Genomic DNA, 21679 nt, shown 5'->3' with positions numbered 1-21679 from the left:
TAGTTACACTACAAACATGGTGGGCAACAAATAGAAGTGAAAATACCATAATGAATGTTTTAGGACAAAAAACTGAATGTTCCTGTATTGTATCTGTACTGTATGTTGGAGTCAAATTGTTAAATGTTGTCATTGTGTTACTTAAATTTGTAAGTCTTGGTTCAAACTATAGGATCAAAGACATTTGTTTCTGTTGACCTCCCCAGACTGTTGAACGGTGGGGGAGGCTGTAGTGGTTTATTATGGGACATCCTATGTGAGGGTTCTGTTTTGTTGTTTAGTAAGCTTCCTGCCTTTATGACCCTTTTGTGGGCAGGAGGTCACACAAAAAAGCACCCCCACTCACACACTCACAGTACCTTATCTCTTAGAACCATAGGGGTTTTTTACAATGTGTGGTGCTTATGTGTACTGTAACTGTTTTCAATAAAAGGCGGCAAGGAAGGCTGTTTATTTGAAGTTGGCTAGGAGACAAGTGAGGAGCGTTTAGCTCCTAGAGCCTGGTTCCGACCAGCCTCCCTTGCTAGCAAGTAAAAACCGGTTAAAGCTGTTTGTCTTGCTTCCTTGTTTCGTTAACAGGAATAAGTTTCTAAACCAGCGGGGCCTGTGGAAGCGCAGACCCAACACTGTATAACATATTATAGATCCACAGCAGTATCATGCAAGATGATCACCTCACTGTCCCATCTGCTTACTGTACAAGTTTTCCAATCGCATTTATTTATTTATACTGACTAGGGGTTGGAAAGTAATTCTGATCATTTATGTAGCATCTTAATTATTTATTGTTGAAGTCAACTGAATAAGTCCACAGGGAGCATTAAATGTCATCAAGCGCACAAGCCACCTGATTGCAGACTAAACGAAAAAGAATCTGCTACAATAGATTTCATCGATCTCCTACCTGGAAAATCCAATTTTAGCCTCTGACTAATTGCATTTCTGCAGTGAAGCAAAGTGATGGCATATTGCCATGGATTTTCCTCTAAGCAAAAAATGAGTCCAGCAAATTCAAGAGGTCATTGATGAAAATCTGCTTCACCTGAGACTGTGATATGGTTAGTGTTTTTCAAAGTAAATTCAACTGTCTTTCAACAGTTTTATTATTTTTTCAAAATGTATTTTATTACAGACCTCTCTCTTGCCAGGCGTGAATGCCCCTCCTCTTTAATGTTGTTACTAAACATACTGGGTAGATACACCCAGTATGTCAACTGCCCTTCCACACCCTTTTAGTTAGTTTTCCTTCCTCCTTATTGTTAGTTAACCCTGGCAATGAGAGAAGCAACGCTGGGCTACTGCTCACACACGTCTGTCACAGAGATATTGCTGGATACAGATTAGTCAAGGTAGGTCCTTAGATTATTCAATTGGTTTGTTATCTCAACCACAAAATTAGTGTCTGAATTTATCATTTCATTTGAATTTATTTACATGTTTGTAATAAATTAGGAAGCACAAGATATGGAAATTTGGTTACAAGTGAAGGTTTTGTGCTGTGCTGTGAGCTGCTGTCACACAATCCCATTTAGATACAAACTTGCAACAAATGGTTAATGTGGAGATAAGAGCAGATAACAATGATTAACAGGAGCCTAAACAGAGCACAGGTGTCCATTGTGACTTAAGGGTCAGTGTTGTCACATCAAACAAAAGTGTACTGTAAACAGTAACTGTCTATAGCAGTATTATGTCTCAAACATTTAAGCCCATTAGTGAGACTAATCTAAAGTGTCATTTTGTATTTTATGGTAATAAATGTGACAAACTCTGACAGAGGAAGATTATCAGTAAGGATGACTAGCGCCTGTGTGAAATGCCTGAAATCTCTGGTGACAGCTCTGCACTTCCTCTGCTGGGTAGGTACGTTGGGGTAAGAGACCCACCCAGACTACAGAAAACATGGGTTGTCATGTAACTGTGAATTACCAGTTCCAGTCAGATGACATAGCACACTTACAGTATACACATTTATAGATACACATTATGGTAAATAGTTATAGATAGATAGACAGCTAGTAGTTGCCTACCTTGTCCAACAAAATGGGGGAGTGTTGTGTCAGGAAGGGCATTCGGGGTAAAATCTGTGCCACATCAACATGCATATCCATCTGCTGTGACCAGCCCTTGGGAAATAAGGGAGCAGCTGGAACTACCTTCTACTTGTAAATGTGGTGCCACAGTTCCTGAACATTGCGCATTCATTTGCAATTGTTATCAGTCAGGAGCACCATTTAATTTCCACAGGCATGCACTTGATTACGTTTGACCACAAGAGGGGATTAAAGTACCATTTTAGGCTCCGATCAAACGTTCAAAGTTTTTACTTGTGATGGAAATAAAGTGGTCCCTCGTTTATCACGGTAGTAAATAACCCACAATAGGCGAAATCCGCGAGGTATCTAATTTTAAAAAAACAACAACAATTATTATAGATGTTTTATGGCTGTAAAACCCCATTACTACACACTTTATACACTTTTCTCCGAGAGGCTCGAACATTTCCCCACTTTTCTCAATGGTTTAAACACTCTAAAAGTTCAAACCTTCGTATAAAAAGAAGTCCAGTATTATAGAATGAAACCAAAGGCACCTGCAGATGCCTTTGACGGTGCAAAACGTTTCGTCGATATTTTTGTGTTTGTTGGAGAAAACTTGCAAACAAACATACAGTACAGTACTTCAGAGTCACACTGCTAGCGATCGAAGATTTAGGTAAATTTGACAAGCTGAACGCATTCTGTACTGTACAGGAGACACGGCATGAGATCGATGGGTTTACAGCCAATCAGAACGCAGAACACAATACGCTGTAAAAAAAAAAAAAAAAAAAAAAAAAGCATGCAAAATTGCACAAAAAAATCCGCGAAACAGCGAGACCGAGAAAGGTGAACCGCGTGTAGCGAGGGACCTCTGTAATGCACCCATAATGCTCCAGTGTTTCATTTTAATTCTAGAAAAAGAAAAAAAAAACAAGATTAACTGGGTTAGTCTGTAGTAATGCATGTTACAAGCTTATTATGAATTATGTGCAATGTTAATCTAGACAAAAACTAAACAAACAAAAAAAACCTAAAAGTAAAAATACACTATGCAAAGACATATAAATTAGTATACTGAATACAAGCAGCTTAAATTGTACAGTAGTGTGTGTCTTATGTAAATATCTCCTTAGCTACTTCCATAAATCACTTGTCAGTCTTCTTATTTGTCTTTACAACATGTTCAGTATTTTATGGTGGGTCTCGGGGCCAAACACAGCGTTTCATGTCTTGTAAATGTTAATGCACCATTTTGTTTAGTTTATGATGGAAATTACTTTCTGTATATAAAGAAAATCAAAAATAAGGCTCTAGGCAACATTTCATAAATAAATAGAAATAAATACAAGCTGTGAGAAGTGTATCATTTTCCTAGTTGCATATATAGCTTTTAAGTCCAGATTGAGAGAGCCAGAGAAAAATGTTTTTAAAATGTAATTGTTATTTATAATATGTATGTAACTTTGTAATTTCAACGTGTTGTCGCCTCTTGGCCAGGACTCCCTTGCAAAAGAGGTTTTTAATCTCAATGGGACTTTTCCTGGTTAAATAAAGGTTAATAATAATAAAAAATAGTGTTTACTTCGCTCTAGATGTGAGTCAGTGTGTCATAAGTTGACGATTCTGTCTAACATCAGACGTCTGCTGTTTTTTTATTTGGGAGACTAAATTAAAATCCAAACTTTCTTGATTTTGAGTGTAAATTCAGTTTTAGTCCATATAGGCAAACCCACATAGACTCAAATTCAGAATAATAATGTGACATGTCTCTTGTCCTATTTATGTGTGTATGTGTGTTTGTTTGCTATGGTGAAGCTAAGCAACGCCTTTGTGGTGGCCTTTGGTGAATTCATGATGATGCACTCCAGGTTTGCCTCTCTAGTCACCTCCTTCTGGCCAGTCTACCCTGCCAACACTCTGGTGGTCACTGGTACCATTGCCACCTGTGTGTGCTACTTGGGAGTGGTTGGAGGCATGAGGGAGAACCGCTGCATGCTCATAAGCGTGAGTATGAAGCAGTGACTCAATGTCGCCCAGAGATTTTTAATGAGTTACTATAAAATAATGATAAACTTTATAGTAGGCGATCGTGGCTCAAAGAGTTGGCAGTTCGTCTTGTAACCGGAAGGTTGCCAGTTCAAGCCCCGGCTCGGACAGTCTCGGTCGTTGTGTCCTTGAGCAAGACACTTCACCTACCGCCTACTGGTGTTGGCCAGAGGGGCCGATGGCGTGACATGGCAGCCTTGCTTCTGTCAGTCTGCCCCAGGGCAACTGTAGTTGCCTCCACAAGTGTGTGAACATGAGAGTGAATGAATAGTGGAATTGTACAGCGCTTTGAGGGCACTGAAAAGCGCTATATAAATACAATCCATTATTAAATTGGCATAACTATGCTTTTAATGAGCTTTGCATTTAGTTTGAATGAATGCAAATACAGTACACTGAAATTAGCTGAGAAGATGCAAATGTAGTCATGTGGTGTCCCATTTTCACCCACACAGTTTTATGTCCTGCTGTCCTTCCTGATATCTGTGGAGCTGGCCATGGCCTGTGTGTTTTTTGTCTACAACAGAGAGGTAGGACAGTCACTATCTGTATCCATATGTGTATACATATACCAGGTTATTTAAAGTTTTCTATTAGAAGTACACCAATCCAATTTTTTCCAGTTGTGAAACCAAAACCAGAGGAAAAGAATGATTACTTTATGTGTAGCACAATATCGGGTTTGATATTTTGACAAAATTTGTAGCATAAAATGTATCAAATAATGGCAACAGAACCATAATAAAGAAAATCTATGCACTTTATTTACCTCTATAAGCTGTCTAGCTTGGTTCATGCTGCTAGCAAGTTCACATGGCCTATTGAGTGGTTGTTTTTTGTCCCATGATGATTACCCCTTTAATGCCAAGTTACCATGATGCCCACATCCAGTGCTGACGTCAAAAGTAGGTGTGAATTCTATTAAATTGTTTAGTCTCATAAATGTCTTAGAGTGTTGTTACACTACGAGCCAGATTCAATCATTCACACACTTGTAAGCTCTTTTTAAAATCTATTTTGCAAATATTTACATGCCAGTGAAGCATAAGGGACAGTTTAGGGTTTGCAGACTGGAGAAGCCATTGATAAAACCACCTGTGCTACATAATCGGAACCACCTATTCTACTTATTGTCACATAGTGTTACCTTAAGTGGAACAAAAGCTTCCCGGCAAGTATTAAGAGACACAAGTAACAGAAAGTAATAGGGTGAGTTAGCTGTGTCAGCTCACTTCACCGCATTTGTAGTTAAGCATAAAGCACAATATACAAAAAGACAAGCTGTTAGCATTGCACTCATGAAAAACTAAGTGCTGTTAGCTTCCTCCAGCTGCACTGCTGCTACTTATAGTGTAGTAAACAGGACAACATGGAACTGGACTGAATTAAAGTCCTATCCAAAGCAAATATTGCCACTGGGTCTTCAGGTTTGGTCAGGTATTTTGTACAATTTATTTAAATATAACTTTAATTTTAACAGCCACCAAAACATAAAAACTGTATGCTTAAAGTTGGAAATGAAAAAATAAAGTTTCAAAGTTTACTACTTCAAAACAAGGGCATACTTTACTGTTGTGGAATTATTTCTTAGATTGAGAATCTGTTGAGTGCCACATCTCAAACACATTGATTGGCCTGTTATTACAATATTGGAAAAGCTGAAGAAAGAGTCCATCACATACTGAAGTGTTGTATACTTAGTTTCTATGTGGATGGACATACTAATTAACCAAGGAGCTAAGTTCATTCTCCAGACTTACGGCATATGTTCTCGCATTTTTTGACTTTTTTGCTTGTTTGGTTTGATTTGGTACTGCTATTTATCCCCACTTGTATCTAAACACTGTTTTTGTTCATGTCCAGTAGGCTCCAGTATATTTCTGTTCTTTTGCTTCCTTTCTGTCATGCAGATTGGCACATACTTTGAGAAAGATCTGATGCACAGCTTGGAGGTCTACAAGATATCGGGTCCAGGAGAAAATCAGACACTCAAAGATGACTTTGATGCCATCCAGTATCTGGTAAATGATAAGCTGCTTTCCTCTGTCAGATTAATCATGCATGTCCTGCTCCACCATTTAAAGCTAAACACTGCTCATATTAACACTGAATCATCAAACTCAGAAAAACAGGCTCATTGAAGTAGAAACTTGTAGCATTAAATGTAATACTATGAATATTGAGTTAAAGAATAAATATATGGAACTGGATATAAACAGAATAGGAAATCATTTTGTGCCTTTCCCTGCTCAGATAGCAGACATGTTTACTCCACTGAACCCGAGTGTTGTGTTTTGTACAGTTTAAGTGCTGTGGAGTCCACGGTGTGGCAGACTGGGGGGGAAATGTCCCAATATCCTGTTGTACTCTGGACCCTTGTAACGTCACTGACCAGCCCAACTGGCAAGAGGTTAGTTTACATTATCAAACCATAAAACACTGTTTTTAAAAGACTTTAGTTTCATTGAGGTGAACACACGTTTAACAAAGAACGTAGCAGAAAAAGGGGTGTTTGAAAAAAGATTTTCAAAGTAGACAAAAGAACAGGTGAAGTAGTAGTTGTTCCAGAAAAAAGGTAACACAGGAGTTTCATGAGACGATAAAAACAATTTCCATTTTGGATATACATTAAGACACATGGGTATTCACAGACGCGGTCTAAAGCTTTCTTGGCTGCTACCTCAAAGCACACTGTGCGCTGTCTATCTTGCGTGCTGCACAATATCGTTTATTATTTAGTAAATATTGATATCTATGACTAGCTAGTTTATTGTGATGGTGCTTTGTTTTCTCTATTATTATGTTGCTCTTTGTTGTTTGCTGTCTCCTCTGTTTGTTTTTTTTTGTTTGTTTTTTTTTTTCTCCATACAGGTGACCCAGGAGTTCTTTTTTTTTTCTCTCTCTTCCCCCCCCTTCTCACCGTCTCTTCTCCCCTTTGGTTTTCCTTCTTTCTCTCCCCCTCTTTCTCTCATTCATTCCCCCTGTCCTATTTATTAAAAAAAAAAAAAAAAAAAAAAAATGACAAAGGATGAACTGAAGCTCTGCCATCACGTAATGTCGCATACTGCTGTTTCTGATGTCATTTAAAAAAAAAAAAAAAAAAAAAGGATATACATTAAGAATTTGGGAATGTTGCTTTCAGATAAATTACAGCATATTAATTCATCAATAACAATTCCAAACTTCAACCAATATAGTTTGTGTTTGTTTAAAGCTAAACCCCAATTCCAGATCTGCTCTCTCTAATGATAACGCTTAAACACATCCCACATTGTCTTACACAAACATATGAATTTGACCAACATTCAGTTGTGAAAAAAACTGAAAAAATCTACAATCGTTAATTTCATCTGATTTACAGTTCTAATAACAGTGTTTTTATGATCTGGTTAATCTGGTTTCTCTTTAATGCAGCGGTCCCCAACCTTTTTTGCACCAAGGACCGGTTTATGCCCGACAATATTTTCATGGACCGGCCTTTAAGGTGTCGCGGATAAATACAACAAAATAAAACTAGTACCGGTACCGAAAAAAAGAAAATTTATTCATAACACACGTGAAAAGACCCAGGAAAACCGAGTAAACGATAAAAACGATAACAAAATAACGCTGAAAACCGATAAAAACCCTGAAAACCATACATTTCACACATGAGCCTCAACTCTCGTGGCCCGGTACCAAACGACTCACAGACCGGTACCGGTCCGAGGCCCGGGGGTTGGGGACCGCTGCTTTAATGTTTCACTGGTAATGACGTTTTAATTATACTGCAAGGTCTTTTAGTCTTTATTTAGAAGGCTTTATCATTCTCTCACATCATTGTGGAGGAATTCCAGCACACTGTACACTGTTAGACTTTTTGTTTCCACTTTACGGTAACATACTGGCGTCACTGTTGCCAGCGTCATACCGTGACGCCGTGTTACGGTAGCTTACCGTTCTGCAGGATGATACCGCTTTTTGCTGTTGTGGTATAATACTCCTGGACAAATTATGGTAACGCACCGTAGCTTTTTTTACAGTATCTCACTGGCGAGTGACGCCGTTATGTCGTTATGTCGTTATGTCGTAAATTACGTCAACAAAGTAACATCATACTGTGATTAAGAAATTGGTATACTACCGTTTATTCATGGTATGTCACTGTAAGCCCGCTGCAAGGTAATAAACTGCAAGATATTTACCAGTAACTTACCGTTATCACGCATCATCAGTGCCAAAAATATTCATCTCTGCTAGAGGATACCGTGTTCCTACAGGCGGTCATTTACTGTTTAACAGGTCGTAATTTACCATAATTTCAGGAAACAGTAACATACTGTAAGAGACTGGAGGGTTCCAAAAAAAATTGTATTGTATAAATGTATCATTTATTTATATATATATATATATATATATATATATATATATATATATATATATCCTTCAAGCTCGGGTCCTCTACCAGAGGCCTGGGAGCTTGAGGGTCCTGCGCAGTATCTTAGCTGTTCCCAGGACTGCGCTCTTCTGGACAGAGATCTCCGATGTTATTCCTGGGATCTGCTGGAGCCACTCGCCTAGCTTGGGGGTCACTGCACCTAGTGCTCCGATTACCACGGGGACCACCGTTACCTTCACCCTCCACATCCTCTCGAGCTCTTCTCTGAGCCCTTGGTATTTCTCCAGCTTCTCGTGTTCCTTCTTCCTGATATTGCTGTCATTCGGAACCGCTACATCGATCACTACGGCCGTCTTCTTCTGTTTGTCTACCACCACTATGTCCGGTTGGTTAGCCACCACCATTTTGTCCGTCTGTATCTGGAAGTCCCACAGGATCTTAGCTCGGTCATTCTCCACCACCCTTGGGGGCATCTCCCATTTTGACCTCGGGACTTCCAGGTTATACTCAGCACAGATGTTCCTGTACACTATGCCGGCCACTTGGTTATGGCGTTCCATGTATGCCTTGCCTGCTAGCATCTTGCACCCTGCTGTTATGTGCTGGATTGTCTCAGGGGCATCTTTACACAGCCTGCACCTGGGGTCTTGCCTGGTGTGATAGACCCCAGCCTCTATGGATCTTGTACTCAGAGCTTGTTCTTGTGCTGCCATGATTAGTGCCTCTGTGCTGTCTTTCAGTCCAGCTTTGTCCAGCCACTGGTAGGATTTCTGGATATCAGCCACCTCCTCTATCTGCCGGTGGTACATACCATGCAGGGGCCTGTCCTTCCATGATGGTTCCTCGTCTCCCTCCTCTTTCTTGGGTTTCTGCTGCCTGAGGTATTCACTGAGCACTCGGTCAGTTGGGGCCATCTTCCCAATGTATTCTTGGATGTTCATTGTTTCATCCTGGACTGTGGTGCTGACACTCACCAGTCCCCGGCCCCCTTCCTTCCGCTTAGCGTACAGCCTCAGGGTGCTGGACTTGGGGTGAAACCCTCCATGCATGGTAAGGAGCTTTCTTGTCTTTATGTCAGTGGCTTCTATCTCCTCCTTTGGCCAGCCTATTACCCCAGCAGGGTACCTGATCACGGGCAGGGCGTACGTGTTGATGGCCCGGATCTTGTTCTTACCATTCAGCTGACTCCTCAGGACTTGCCTGACCCTCTGCAGGTACTTGGTGGTTGCAGCCTTTCTAGCGGCCTCTTCATGGTTCCCATTCGCCTGCGGGATCCCCAGGTACTTGTAACTGTCCTCTATGTCTGCAATGTTGCCTTCTGGTAGTTCAATCCCCTCAGTTCTGACTACCTTCCCTCTCTTTGTTACCATCCGACTACACTTCTCCAGTCCGAACGACATTCCAATGTCATTGCTGTATAGTCTGGTAGTGTGGATCAGTGAATCGATGTCTCGTTCACTCTTGGCATACAGCTTGATGTCATCCATGTACAGGAGGTGGCTGACAACTGCTCCATTCCGTAGTCGGTATCCGTAGCCAGTCTTGTTAATGATCTCACTGAGGGGGTTCAGGCCTATGCAGAACAGCAGTGGGGACAGAGCATCTCCTTGGTAGATCCCGCACTTGATGGTGACTTGTGCTATGGGCTTGGAGTTGGCCTCTAGTACGCCACATCCCCATTGAGTTCCTGATGAAGGCTCTTAGGGTCCCATTGATCTTGTACAATTCTAGGCATTCCAGTATCCAGCTGTGGGGCATTGAGTCATAGGCCTTCTTGTAATCAATCCAGGCAGTGCACAGGTTGGTCAGTCTGGTCTTGCAGTCTCGGCTGACTGTTCTGTCTACCAGTAGCTGGTGTTTTGCGCCTCTGGTATTTTTGCCAATTCCTTTCTGTGTCTCGCTCATGTATTGACCCATGTGCCTGTTCATATATATATATATATATATATATATATATATATATATATATATATATGCAAGCAACAGCATTAAACCTAGAGCTGTTTGAAAAAAGTTTACATCTGCTAAGACAAAGAGGGAGTCTTCGTCTTCCTTGTCATACTTCACCATGAGAAGTATGGCTGCTATGCCAACCTTGTTGTTGGTCAAAACTCCTTCACTTTCTATCTGCTGGATGAGTGTCCTTATAACAAGTTTCTATTTGAGCTTCTGGCTGGAGAAATAGTTAATAATCCTTCTGCCTTTGGTTATGAGGGCCTGACCTAAGCGCTCACTGATATCGATGCCTGTGAGTTTGTAAAAGTGGTTCGAAAGACCTTTCCCAGTAAACAAGAATAGCCACTGCTCCTGAATTTCAGCTACTGAAGGTGAGAGACAACTGTTGATAAGCTGAAATATATGTGAGGCACATGAAGTCATCCACATCAGGTCTCTCCACAGCTCCAGGGCCTTGTGAATTAAAAATTGTAAACAAGATGTGTTTCTTTTCCTCTAAAGAAGCTGGCGTTTCCCCTTCAGGAAGTTCAACTGGCTGCCAATTAATAAAACCATAGCTATCAACAAGGCATCTCACTTTTTTAGGTGGGGTTGCATTACTGTTGGGACTGCAATCTTCCTCATTCCTGGTTCTCTTTGTTTGACGAAGTCTATGTGTTGCATTATCTTGATTAACATGTTCAACTCTAGATTTGATGCTTCTTAGTAGTGAATAATGTCCACAACCCAGTCTTTCTCCCTTTTCAGTAAAATCTGCAAATGTTTGAGGGTATCTGTTTACAATGATTTTAGCAACTTCTTCACAAGATGCACATTTAGGGTTTCTGCAGTGAACTTGCATGGCCTCCACAACAATTCTAACCATACTTCTCCTGTCCTCTGGATGACCTCTGTCTCCTCTTGTGATTTCATGCAACAGTTGGAGTGGAAATCATTCCCAAGGAATCTGTAAGTGTGAGACCCAAGAGCTGGAGTAATGGTTGTACATAGTGGTGGACGTGGAGGAGGAGGGGTGAGGTGGATGGCTTGATGTTTCAGCTGATGCAGCAGGGCAAATGTCATTGTGACTTATTTTGGGGGCACATACAAGATCAACAATGTCTCTAAGTTTAAGGCATAACTGCCAAACCTCACTATCCACAGGACGTTTTATCTTTTCACCAATGTACAGAGGCAGAAGTCGTAGAAGACACCAGTTCTGTGCTGCTGAACCCCCCAGCCTCTGCCCTGTTTTCACCTCACATGGCTTACTTAAAGCATCACTTCCTACATGTTTGAACTGTACAATTGCTCTGTTTATCTGGTTGTATGTGAAATGCCCTTCCACTTGCACAAGGGTATCAATATATAGTGACAAGTGACTGGAAACCACTCCTTCAAATAAATAATGGCACAAACATGGAGGTAACCCAGAGCACACATGGGAATACTTCAGTGAATTAAACATGGAGTCAAATTTAATGCCATTCACAACCAAGTGGACACTTGTAGAGAGGACCTCAACACTGTCCTTATACTTATCAGCTATTCTTTTTTGTCCAAGTGATAGTAGATCACTGATAAAACTTTCCCTGTCAATTAAGCAGTATCTGCAAAAATGTTTGCTGCAGCTGAAATTCTCAGTGAAACCACCAATGCAGTGGGAGCCCAGATTGTCTCCTAAGATGGCTATCAAAGCTATCTTCATTATGGTTCCATCCTCTACCAGAACCCCTGTCTCTTCCATATCTTTAAGGTCTGCAATAAGACTTCAAAACTTTGTTATGGCCAAAAGTTTTGAAGTCAGTGTCCCTGCAAAGCAGAACAAGTTGCATTGCATCAACAGAGGACTGGTTGTGTAGTAAGATCTCACCTAGAGTCCTTTACACTGCCAGGATTTTATGTTTCTTTTTGCCAGACCCTAATGGATTAACCACTTCAAATGCATCTTGGTAGAGAATGAGTGAAAGAAATGATGGATAGTGCTGTAAAAGTGCATTATCCTTGACATTTTGACTGTCTGAGACATCCTCTAAAACCATGTCTGGTGATCGGCGCAGTTTTGACTGTTTGTACTGTTCTCGTATTGTGGGTTGTCTCAAGAGAGACTTCAGTGTTTCTTTAATTGGCACATACTGAAAATAACGCTGTTTGCCTGTACTGTCAGATCCTAAAAAAATTTGAGTGGGTTCCACATAACTGAAATTTTCTTTGAAAAATGTCTTCCTTCTTTTGTCAGATTTCAACACACCTTTTGTACAGTGTTAAGAGATTATTCTGTGAAAGTTCTTGAATGATTTCACCAGTTTCTTGTTGGCTTGACTGCTGAACTGTCTGCTTATGTTTTCGAGAAATATGGCTGGAAAATGATGTTCGGACACTGAAGTATTTAGAGCAGCCTTCAAATGGACATAATACTTCATTGATGTGAAATCTGAGATGGGCACAAAGACCTGTGAAGTTTTGTGCAGCATACCCACATCCAGGAACTTGACAGCTGAGGTAATCAGTGAAATGTTCTGAACCTGGCAGGACAGTTCTCAGTTCCACAGGAAAACCTATAGTTAGCTACATGTTTGTGGCTTTTAACATGCAAACTGAACAATATAAATTTCCGTGCACGGAAGCCACAAAATTTACAAGTAAACTTAGTTGCAAAAACTTCAATGACAAATTACCTATCCAAAATGACATATGCAATGCAAAAAAAACAACAACCCCAAAAACAAAATAAGAGCATAGGAATCAATTCCCAGTTTTTAAATTATCAAAATTATTCACAAAAGGCTTCAATGAACACAAAATCTGTGCCGACAAAAAGCACAGTAAAGACAAGTGAGCAGTGCACAAAAATGAAAAGATATTCGAGCTCGACGATTGACTGACTTTAGCCTGACTTAGTTAGCACCCCGCACCGTACAGGTAGTACAAGCACACCTGAAAACACTGACCATTTACCAGCTTTAAGCATTTGGGCGCAACCCCATTAGTTCGCCGATTCACCTGTTGCAAACGTCCATGTTTCTATCAAGTCTCATAAATTCATCGGCAACTATTACTAACTAGTCTTTTGAGTCTCCACATTCATAGATATTGAAATTTTGTCTTAGCATTTGATTGAAAATAACCTGGCACTGTAGCGGAAAAGTCAAAACAAACAGTAATAAGAACACATTTCTGACTTCTCTCGAATAAGTGAAAAAACACTTACCTTCAGACTGATTAGCTGGTTCCAATTCAACTTTAATGTGTCCCATGTCAGTCAGTTTTAGGGGAAAAGTGTTAAGTTTAGATGTTTCATTTACTTTTGAGATACTCCCGCATTAATTGGATGAGAAATTTGGAGTCTAGCAGAGTTGTCACAAATAGTATAAAATCTTCAGATATAATCCAATCAACCGTGCATTTAACCTGACTGAACTCCATCCAGTTACCTCTGACTACTTCTAAGTTGCACATCTTAACGGTCCGTAAATTGTCTCTGTTGTTCTTCCACCATCTCATCATCAATCTGTGCTGCAGCAAACTGGGACTGTGGCACAGAATAGTTGATGGACATGTTGTTCTCCTGCTTTGCAGCTTTGTTTGAGTCTGAATCGCGTCTTAAACGGGTACAACTAAGAAAAGCAGATCAATATTTTCTTCTTGTTGTTATTTAATGATGGTTGGCAACCGGCGAAAGGAGCATTAACCGCCTCGATCACTATCTTCTGTCCGCCATTGTTGTTTTGAAAGTGAATACCCGACGTGTGCGCCATACATCACATTGTACGTCAGGTAAAGGTGTGTTGTCGGCTATGGCTCTCCCATTGAGATGTGTAACAAGTGCTTCACACACCTGTCGCATAAAACGCCTTAAAAATGTAACAGTCGCTTTAAAAACACAACCCAACGCGCTAAACATGAACAAACAAAAACACCCGTGTTACATTATCATGTATATCCAGGACATCTCTTCTGAACCAAGACAAAGTGGTGCTACAAAGGAATTATTTCTATAGGAGAGTGCATTTAATAGCAGTCTGGCCTGCCACAAAATGCACCGCTAAAAATACAGTTTCTGCTTGTCCCAGCATTTATTAAATTTAAGAGTGAAGTTGTAGGACTGATGCTGGTTAATGGTGTAGGTTTGTGGATGTGACACCTGAACTTGTGTAAAATGACGACCACAGCATATTCTTTTCAGTGAACTTTTGGTTAGTTCACTGTAGCTAGGCAGAGGTGTCTTAAAAGTACCACCTTGTGCAGAAAAAAATGAAGTTCCAGTATAAGAAAGAATAAGAAGAGAAAAAAGCTACACCCTGCTAAATGAAGTAACTTTTAAACATTACTCTAAATGTAACATATAGAAAGGAAAAGTATACGTTACCTAGTAAGTATACTACTAATGCTTCTTGGGACTATATTGGCCCCCGTTTTAGTACCGGTATATAGAAGTATACTTGAAATTAGCTTTTAGATGTACTTTTTGTTCACTATAAATGTACTAGCATAATGTCCTTTCCAGTCTATAAGAGTATACTTAAAATATACTGTACTCTAACACAATACTAAACTTCCAAGTATACTGTTAATTTACTTTTTAGTTCATATTTGGCTTACTTCTGATTGAAACATAGTAATTAGAATAGAATAGAATAGAATTCAACTTTATTGTCATTGCACATGCACAGGTACAGGGCAACGAAATGCAGTTTGCATCCATCCAGAAGCGCTTTAGCCATGATATAGATATATTACAATATATATTAGCAATAATATAGATATGTAAGTATATTACAGAAATGGTGATCTTAGTCCGGAGGCTCCTGTAGCGCCTCCCAGAGGGCAGGAGGGTGAAGAGTCCATGTGATGGGTGACTGGGGTCTTTGATGATTTTCCCAGCCCTTTTCAGACACCGCTTCCTGTAGATGTCTTTTATGGCAGGAAGTGGTGCTCCGGCGATGCGCTGGGCAGTTTTCACGACCCTCTGCAACGCCTTCCGGCGCGAGGCAGAGCAGTTCCCGTACCAGACTGTTATACAGTTGGTCAGGATGCTCTCGATGGTGCAGCGATAGAAGTTCACCAGGATGTCTGAGGACAGGTGGTTCTTCCTCAGAGTCCTCAAGAAGAAGAGGCGCTGGTGAGCCTTCTTGACCAGCTTGGAGCAGTTGGTCGTCCAGATGAGATCCTCGGAGATGTGGACTCCCAGGAACTTGAAGCTGCTCACACGCTCCACAGCCGTCCCCTTAACCCTTTAGAGCCGATCGGAGCGGGAATGCTCTGTTATGCGTAACTATTTTTAAATCCCAGTAGCACTGCAACCACGTAAGCTATAGCGCAAAAATTTTTTTTGCATATGAAACCGGAGGAGTTGTACTTACATCTGATGCCATCAGCTTGTCCTAGGTCACGGTTTCCTTCCACATAAAGCTTTGCAAAAACTGCATAAAAAGTGCTTGCAGGAACAAAAACATAATATTCCAGAAACACGCTTTACCGATCTGATCAGCTGTTCAAAACACTTCCTACGTTGGAATAGACGTCAGCGCGAACTTTTGCATTTCCGCCATTACCTGCCCGAAACCGGAAGTGACGTCATTTTCGCGGAAATGTAGTCTTTTTTGCGATCAGGGCCTCAGGGCCTATACTGCTCTTTTTAAAAGTTATGTTTGACTTTATGACTTTCTGTGTCGTTTCTGGGATTCTTAGGACTCATATTGCACTGCTGGAAATAGTTTATTTTGATGCATATGCTGCTTTTTTGCAAATTTGCAGTATAATATTTATTTTCATTTTTCCTGCAGTGTATAAAAATTGGTGTATTTCAAAAATAAAACTATGAAGACACTCAAAATAAATTTCCTGTGGTGGGAAACTATTTTGTGCAACTTTTTTGTATTTACAGTTTTGAGGGATAAGACCTCTTAAATTTCTCTAACTACAAATATATGTTAAAAAATCAAAAACGATTTTCAATTTTTTTGTAGTTTATTGCACTTTTTTGCAATTTATGTAATTACTATGCACTTAATGAATACATATTATTAAAATCTGGGCTATAATGGTTGTATTGATGTATAGCAACTTGAAATGCTCCCAAAAATGGCTCCACAGCATGTAAAAATATAATATAAGCTCTGGCGGACTTGGTTCTATGGTAGGTCTTAAAGGGTTAATGTGGATGGGTGGATGTGGGTCAGCATTCCTCCTGTAGTCCACGATGAGCTCCTTGGTCTTCTCGGTGTTAAGCAGCAGGTTGTTTGTGTCGCACCACTCAGCCAGACGATCCACCTCCTCCCTGTAGGCGGCCTCATCGTTGTCACTGATGAGGCCGATCACCGTGGTGTCATCTGCAAACTTAATGATGGTGTTGGAACCATCAGCAGGTCTGCAGTAGTGGGTGAAGAGGGAGTAGAGGAAAGGGCTCATCACACAGCCTTGCGGTACACCGGTGTTCATTGTGATTTTAGATGAGCAGTGGTTATCCAGCCGGACATGTTGGGGGCGGTTGGTCAGGAAGTCATTTGCAGATGAGGGAACTGATGCCCAGGTCTGTCAGTTTCCTGATGAGTTGTGAGGGGTGGATTGTATTGAACGCTGAACTGAAGTCTATAAACAGCATTCTGGCGTAGGTGTTGTTGTTGTCCAGGTGTGAGAGGACAGAGTGCAGTGCGATGGAGACTGCATCCTCTGTGCTCCTGTTCTGGCGGTATGCAAATTGGTGGGGGTCCAGGGTGGGGGGGAGAAAGGATTTGAAGTGTGCTAGGACCAGCTGCTCTAAGCACTTAGTGATGATGGGGGTGAGTGCTACTGGGCGGTAGTCATTGAGGCTAGATGGGTTGGAGTTTTTGGGTATCGGGACGATGGAGGTGAAACATATTTTTCACATGTAACAAATCAATCAATTCCCCAGACAGTCAGATGATAGTTCCAACTATCAGAAGGCTTCCTTTGCAGAGAACTACACTCATAGTTCAAGTACCAGAATTATATTGTAAACAGGTGAGAAAATGATTTTAGAGTTGAGGTTTATTAACCATTAACCCTTTTCACTCACGGTTTAAACAATTATTTTCATTCCACTTTGTTCAAAAGGTAAAAGACAAATTCTTGTTTAAAACATCAATTATTTGTTTCATAGTTGTTTTAATTTTACAGTTAAAGCACTACAATGCATGCTGGTGTCATGATCCTGGGTCTTAGGACCCAGTGTTTTGAGTTTTAGTTCATCTTAATGTGTATAGTATGTTAAGCTCATTAGGCCTCCTATGTTCATTTGCTTATTAGTTCCCCCTTGTGTTTCCAACCCATGTTAAGTCTCCCCTGCTCTTCATGTGTTTCATGTCTGTGTCTTACATTGTCAAGTTCCGGTTATCATGTCTGCGTCTCATTATGTTTCCTATTTTATTTGGAAGAGATCCTGTGCTTTTATATCATGGTTTATGTTTTGAGTCCTTTGATGTACTGTTTCTTGTTTCCCTGGATCTCAGATATTTATGGTTATCTTAGGTTTAGCTCTTTGGCTTTGTTATATGGCTTCCCTGTGTTCCATGTTATGTCCACTGTGATGTTTTGTACCACGTTTCAGGTTCCTATGTTCTGTCTCCCCAGTTGCTGTTAAGTTTGCGTGTTTTAGAATTCAGTCAGTGTGTTTCCTGTTTTACTTTGAAGGTCCATGCCTCATGTGAGTGTTTCTAGCTTTGCTTGTCTCGTCAGTCCTGATTTCTCCCAGCTGTGCCCTCCTTCTGTGTCTCATTCCCTCGTTATCCCTCTGTGTATTTAAACCCTGTGTTTCTCTTTGTCAGTGTCGTAGTCTCCCTCATGCTGTGTGTGATTCTCCCCGTGGTTCCTGGTATACTTTATGTTTAGCTTTCCCAGTTTAGTTTAGTACTGTTTTTGTGTTTCACCCTTTGCCAGCATTAAAGCTGTGTTTTTGAGTTTACATTTTGTCTCCGTGAGTTTGCATTTGGGTCCTCTCCTGCCTGCCACACAGTCGAATCATGACAGCTGGGTATTTCATTGTACTTCTTAGTATACTTCAGGTATACTTCAAATACTCTACATACTACCGTACATAGTATACTACAAGCACTACTATACTACAAGTATAGACAATTTTTTTTATACTTTTCTGTATACTTCGAACTGGACTTAAAGTATGCTTAAATGTAATGTGGTCTAAAATCTATAAAAGTACATAGAAAGTGAACTAAAAGTATACTTCCTTGTTTTCAAGTTTACTTATAATATACTTGATATTCTTTTTTTGTAAGGGTAAGACTGGTTGTTTGATACAAAGTGGACTGTAATTATGTTTCACATTGTTTGAATAAACAAATAAATGTATTAATATATGAGGTTCAATTTAAGAAATTCCATTTTAGTGTAGCTGCAACTTAGTCCTTAAGTTAAAAATGATGCTGCATATTGTAGTTTACATGTCATAATACTCTCACAATGAATTGCATTTTATGGTAATACACTCGGAATGAGGATTTAAGTAATTACTCTTAGATCTACAGTAAAAAACACCAGAAATCCAGATGGTGTAATAGTATAATCTCAGTAACATCACCAATTAATACATTTGCTGTATTTTACAGCTGTTTCCATGAGTACAGTGAGTTACCATAAAAATAATGTAATCTCATGGAATTTTCCCACAATGACATGCAAATTACAGTACTAAACTGCTAACATCCTTTAGAGTTTCTTACTGTTGATTTTGCAGTACAAAGCTATGGAAATTACTGCAAAGGCTAACAGTGTACTTTGTTTTAGAGCTGCTTGTTGGTTAAAAATTGATTTGTGAAGAAATTCATGAAGACATTACTTGTTCAGGTGAAAAAATGCTTGGCTTCTCGAGCTCTGACTCTCTCAGTCTGGCTACCATGTGGGAACCCCCCCCCCCCCCCAAAAAAAACAAAAAAAACAAAAACGAAAAGCTTGTTCTTAATTTCTTCAGTCAGTGATGAGTAAAATGTGCTAGCTTTGTGGGGAATTATTTTTTTGTATAGAGAAATAAACTGGTTTCAGTGTAAATCATCTAAATTAGTGACACTCTATTTCCTTGTAGCTTGCGGGTTATTTGTTTTAAGGTGCACGTTTCTGAGTTATGCCAGGGAATCGTGCATCTCTGAGGAGCTATGGTATCCAGGATCAAGCATAAATGATTACATAGATATCAGTATATGTGTGTGGTATCAGTTATCAATGTTGTGCCACAGTTTTCCATTTTGGACTTTGTGTTATGCACTACCTACACCAGTAAGACTCAACAATAAAACCACTGACAGCATAAATGAATGCATTGATCTGGTGGGAAACTTCGGCTCCTGACATTCATATGAACACTTTGTCATGCACTCCTCACTTAAACATACGGAGAATTTTTCCCCTTTTTCTCTTCTTGTGCTTGAGGTATAATTGCATGTATGCTTAGTATCGTAATGTGTATGAGTAAAGGATAAACATAAAAATGTTGCCTTTCAGGGTTGTGTTGGGAAACTGCAGGACTGGTTTGCCAAAAACTACCTAAGCACAGCGGCAGGAGTGGTCTCCATGTTTATCTTACAGGTACAGTTTCTCCCCATTACAGCTGCCAGTTAGGAATGCAGCAGGTGTTGTCCACTAGTGGAAACCTTAACATCCATCAGATCAGCGATTCGTCTAGGGTTGGGGTTGTTTTATTTATTATTTTTATTTTTAGGGTAAACTCAAACATTTTCTGGCTAATGAGATTTTAACAGAATATTGTCAACTTTTTTTCTCTGCTCTTCTTCTCTTTTTTTTTACAGTTTCTTTGCATGTCTATCACCCTCCCTCTCTTTTGCTGCTTTGCTGTACGTGGACAGGGTTACTGAAAAAGGTCCAGAGGAACTCTACCTGCAATTCACAGATACTTTCCACATGTCAAGACGATGCTTTTCCCTATCTCAGCTTTTTATTAATCTGTTCCGAACACCAAAAAATCCGCTGCTATTTCCATCTGTCAAAAAGGGAGCTAGCTGATTATCGCCATTAAGAATGTCATATGAGGTGACAGATCATTAAATGTGATACGGAGACATGTAATTGGATAAAAAGTGATGACATGATTGTGTTAGCACTATTCCAACCCTGTAGGATGTCAAGACATTTTCTCCCTGTGAGTGCTGGGTGTTCACCACTTCCTTGTATGTTAGACTTGAGATAGACTAAAACCATAGCAAAAGGACTCAAAATCTTGTAGGTAGTGTAGTGGTTTTTAGTACTGACATTTCACCCCCTCTTCTGTAAGAATTAGCCAACACCACCTGTCTTAGAAATGTCCTGCTTCTCTTCTAATTAAAGTCCTGGCTAACGTCACATCCTGGTGTTTTTAAAGTGAATCTGAGCATCTTCCATCTTCTACTGTTATCAGCTCAGTTTGGTAGACTGTCTAAAACCAGCATGTAGGCTTGTTTAGCCTCTTAACATCCGCCAGGTCATCAGTGAGTTGACTAGTATTAGCCACATGCTAATTAGGAATATTTTTGTGAGCTAGACAATGTTACTTTTCAAATGAAGTCACATACTTTTAGGCATTACAGTTTTTCTGATAAAAGCTTACCCCTCACCCCTAACACTAACCTTTGGTTGCCAGTGACAAAGTGGATGTAAATGCGGTTAAGAACTAGCATGACGTTGTAATGAGGTCGAAACTCTCAGTTGACTGCAGCAATGTTCTTAAGGTAGTGCCATTAAGATCAAATTATGTATAACCTGGTGTGCTGTGGTAATAAAGAAATCACAGTTGTCTCAGTTTTAAGTTGTGAAGTGTTTTAATTTTTTATGATTTCTTTATTTAATCACGTTTATGTGTTTTCTGGTTTAGCTGATCCAGCTGATTTATCCTGTGAATTCCCCAGTAGTTCTTGAAAAGAGGGGCATTTAAACTTGTGTATGGTCCCTTAATGTGTTTAATAAAATAATATATATGCTGATTGTGATTTATGGTGGGTTTTTTGTGTGTCCGTTTGTCTTATCTGCCAGTACACTTTCTAAGAGATGAGTCAGAATGCAAGCCCAACCCACAGATCTCTGGTATTTTTAGGATGTTCTTGTTTGGTAGGGCCCAACTATTGGCCCCAAATTATCTTAAAGACCTCATGGGTACCATATCATCCCATTAGAGCACTTTGCTTTTAGACAGCTGGGTTACTTGTTGCTCCTAGAGTATTTAAGTATTTAGTATTTGCTCACAGGGGGTCATATGATTGCTGGGGTGTTCTCTGTTTTCTTTGTTGTAAGGTCTTTAACTTACAATATAAATCGC

The 21679-nt window shown here is 40.0% G+C and overlaps 1 protein-coding gene across 2 annotated transcripts; it reads left to right on the top strand.

Moving 5' to 3' along the window:
• The first annotated feature begins 1306 nt into the window (after positions 1–1306).
• Positions 1307–21340, top strand: LOC113034429 (leukocyte surface antigen CD53-like). 2 transcript variants are annotated; one of them, XM_026188988.1, is made up of 8 exons: positions 1307–1349; positions 1778–1859; positions 3858–4046; positions 4544–4618; positions 5999–6109; positions 6391–6498; positions 19876–19959; positions 20181–21340. In XM_026188988.1, the coding sequence occupies exons 2-8, from the start codon at positions 1797–1799 to the stop codon at positions 20244–20246; spliced, it is 696 nt and encodes a 231-aa protein (XP_026044773.1). In that variant the 5' UTR covers positions 1307–1349; positions 1778–1796; the 3' UTR covers positions 20247–21340. The 2 variants fall into 2 exon arrangements, with proteins under 2 accessions (XP_026044773.1, XP_026044772.1); XM_026188987.1 differs by having other exon boundaries at positions 1778–1863.
• The last annotated feature ends 339 nt before the right edge of the window (positions 21341–21679 follow it).

This window comes from Astatotilapia calliptera, chromosome 12, assembly GCF_900246225.1.
Source record: "Astatotilapia calliptera chromosome 12, fAstCal1.2, whole genome shotgun sequence".
Lineage (NCBI taxonomy): Eukaryota > Metazoa > Chordata > Actinopteri > Cichliformes > Cichlidae > Astatotilapia > Astatotilapia calliptera.
This window is presented reverse-complemented; position numbering and strand designations above follow the sequence as displayed.

What these genes read in the sequence shown, in the direction of transcription:
- LOC113034429 (XM_026188988.1), top strand. Translation starts at nt 1,797, where the DNA reads ATGACTAGCGCCTGTGTGAAATGCCTGAAATCTCTGGTGACAGCTCTG. An exon ending in ACCGCTGCATGCTCATAAGC is followed by an intron (nt 4,047 to 4,543) that starts GTGAGTATGAAG and finishes TCACCCACACAG; the next exon opens with TTTTATGTCCTGCTGTCCTT. An exon ending in ACCAGCCCAACTGGCAAGAG is followed by an intron (nt 6,499 to 19,875) that starts GTTAGTTTACAT and finishes GTTGCCTTTCAG; the next exon opens with GGTTGTGTTGGGAAACTGCA.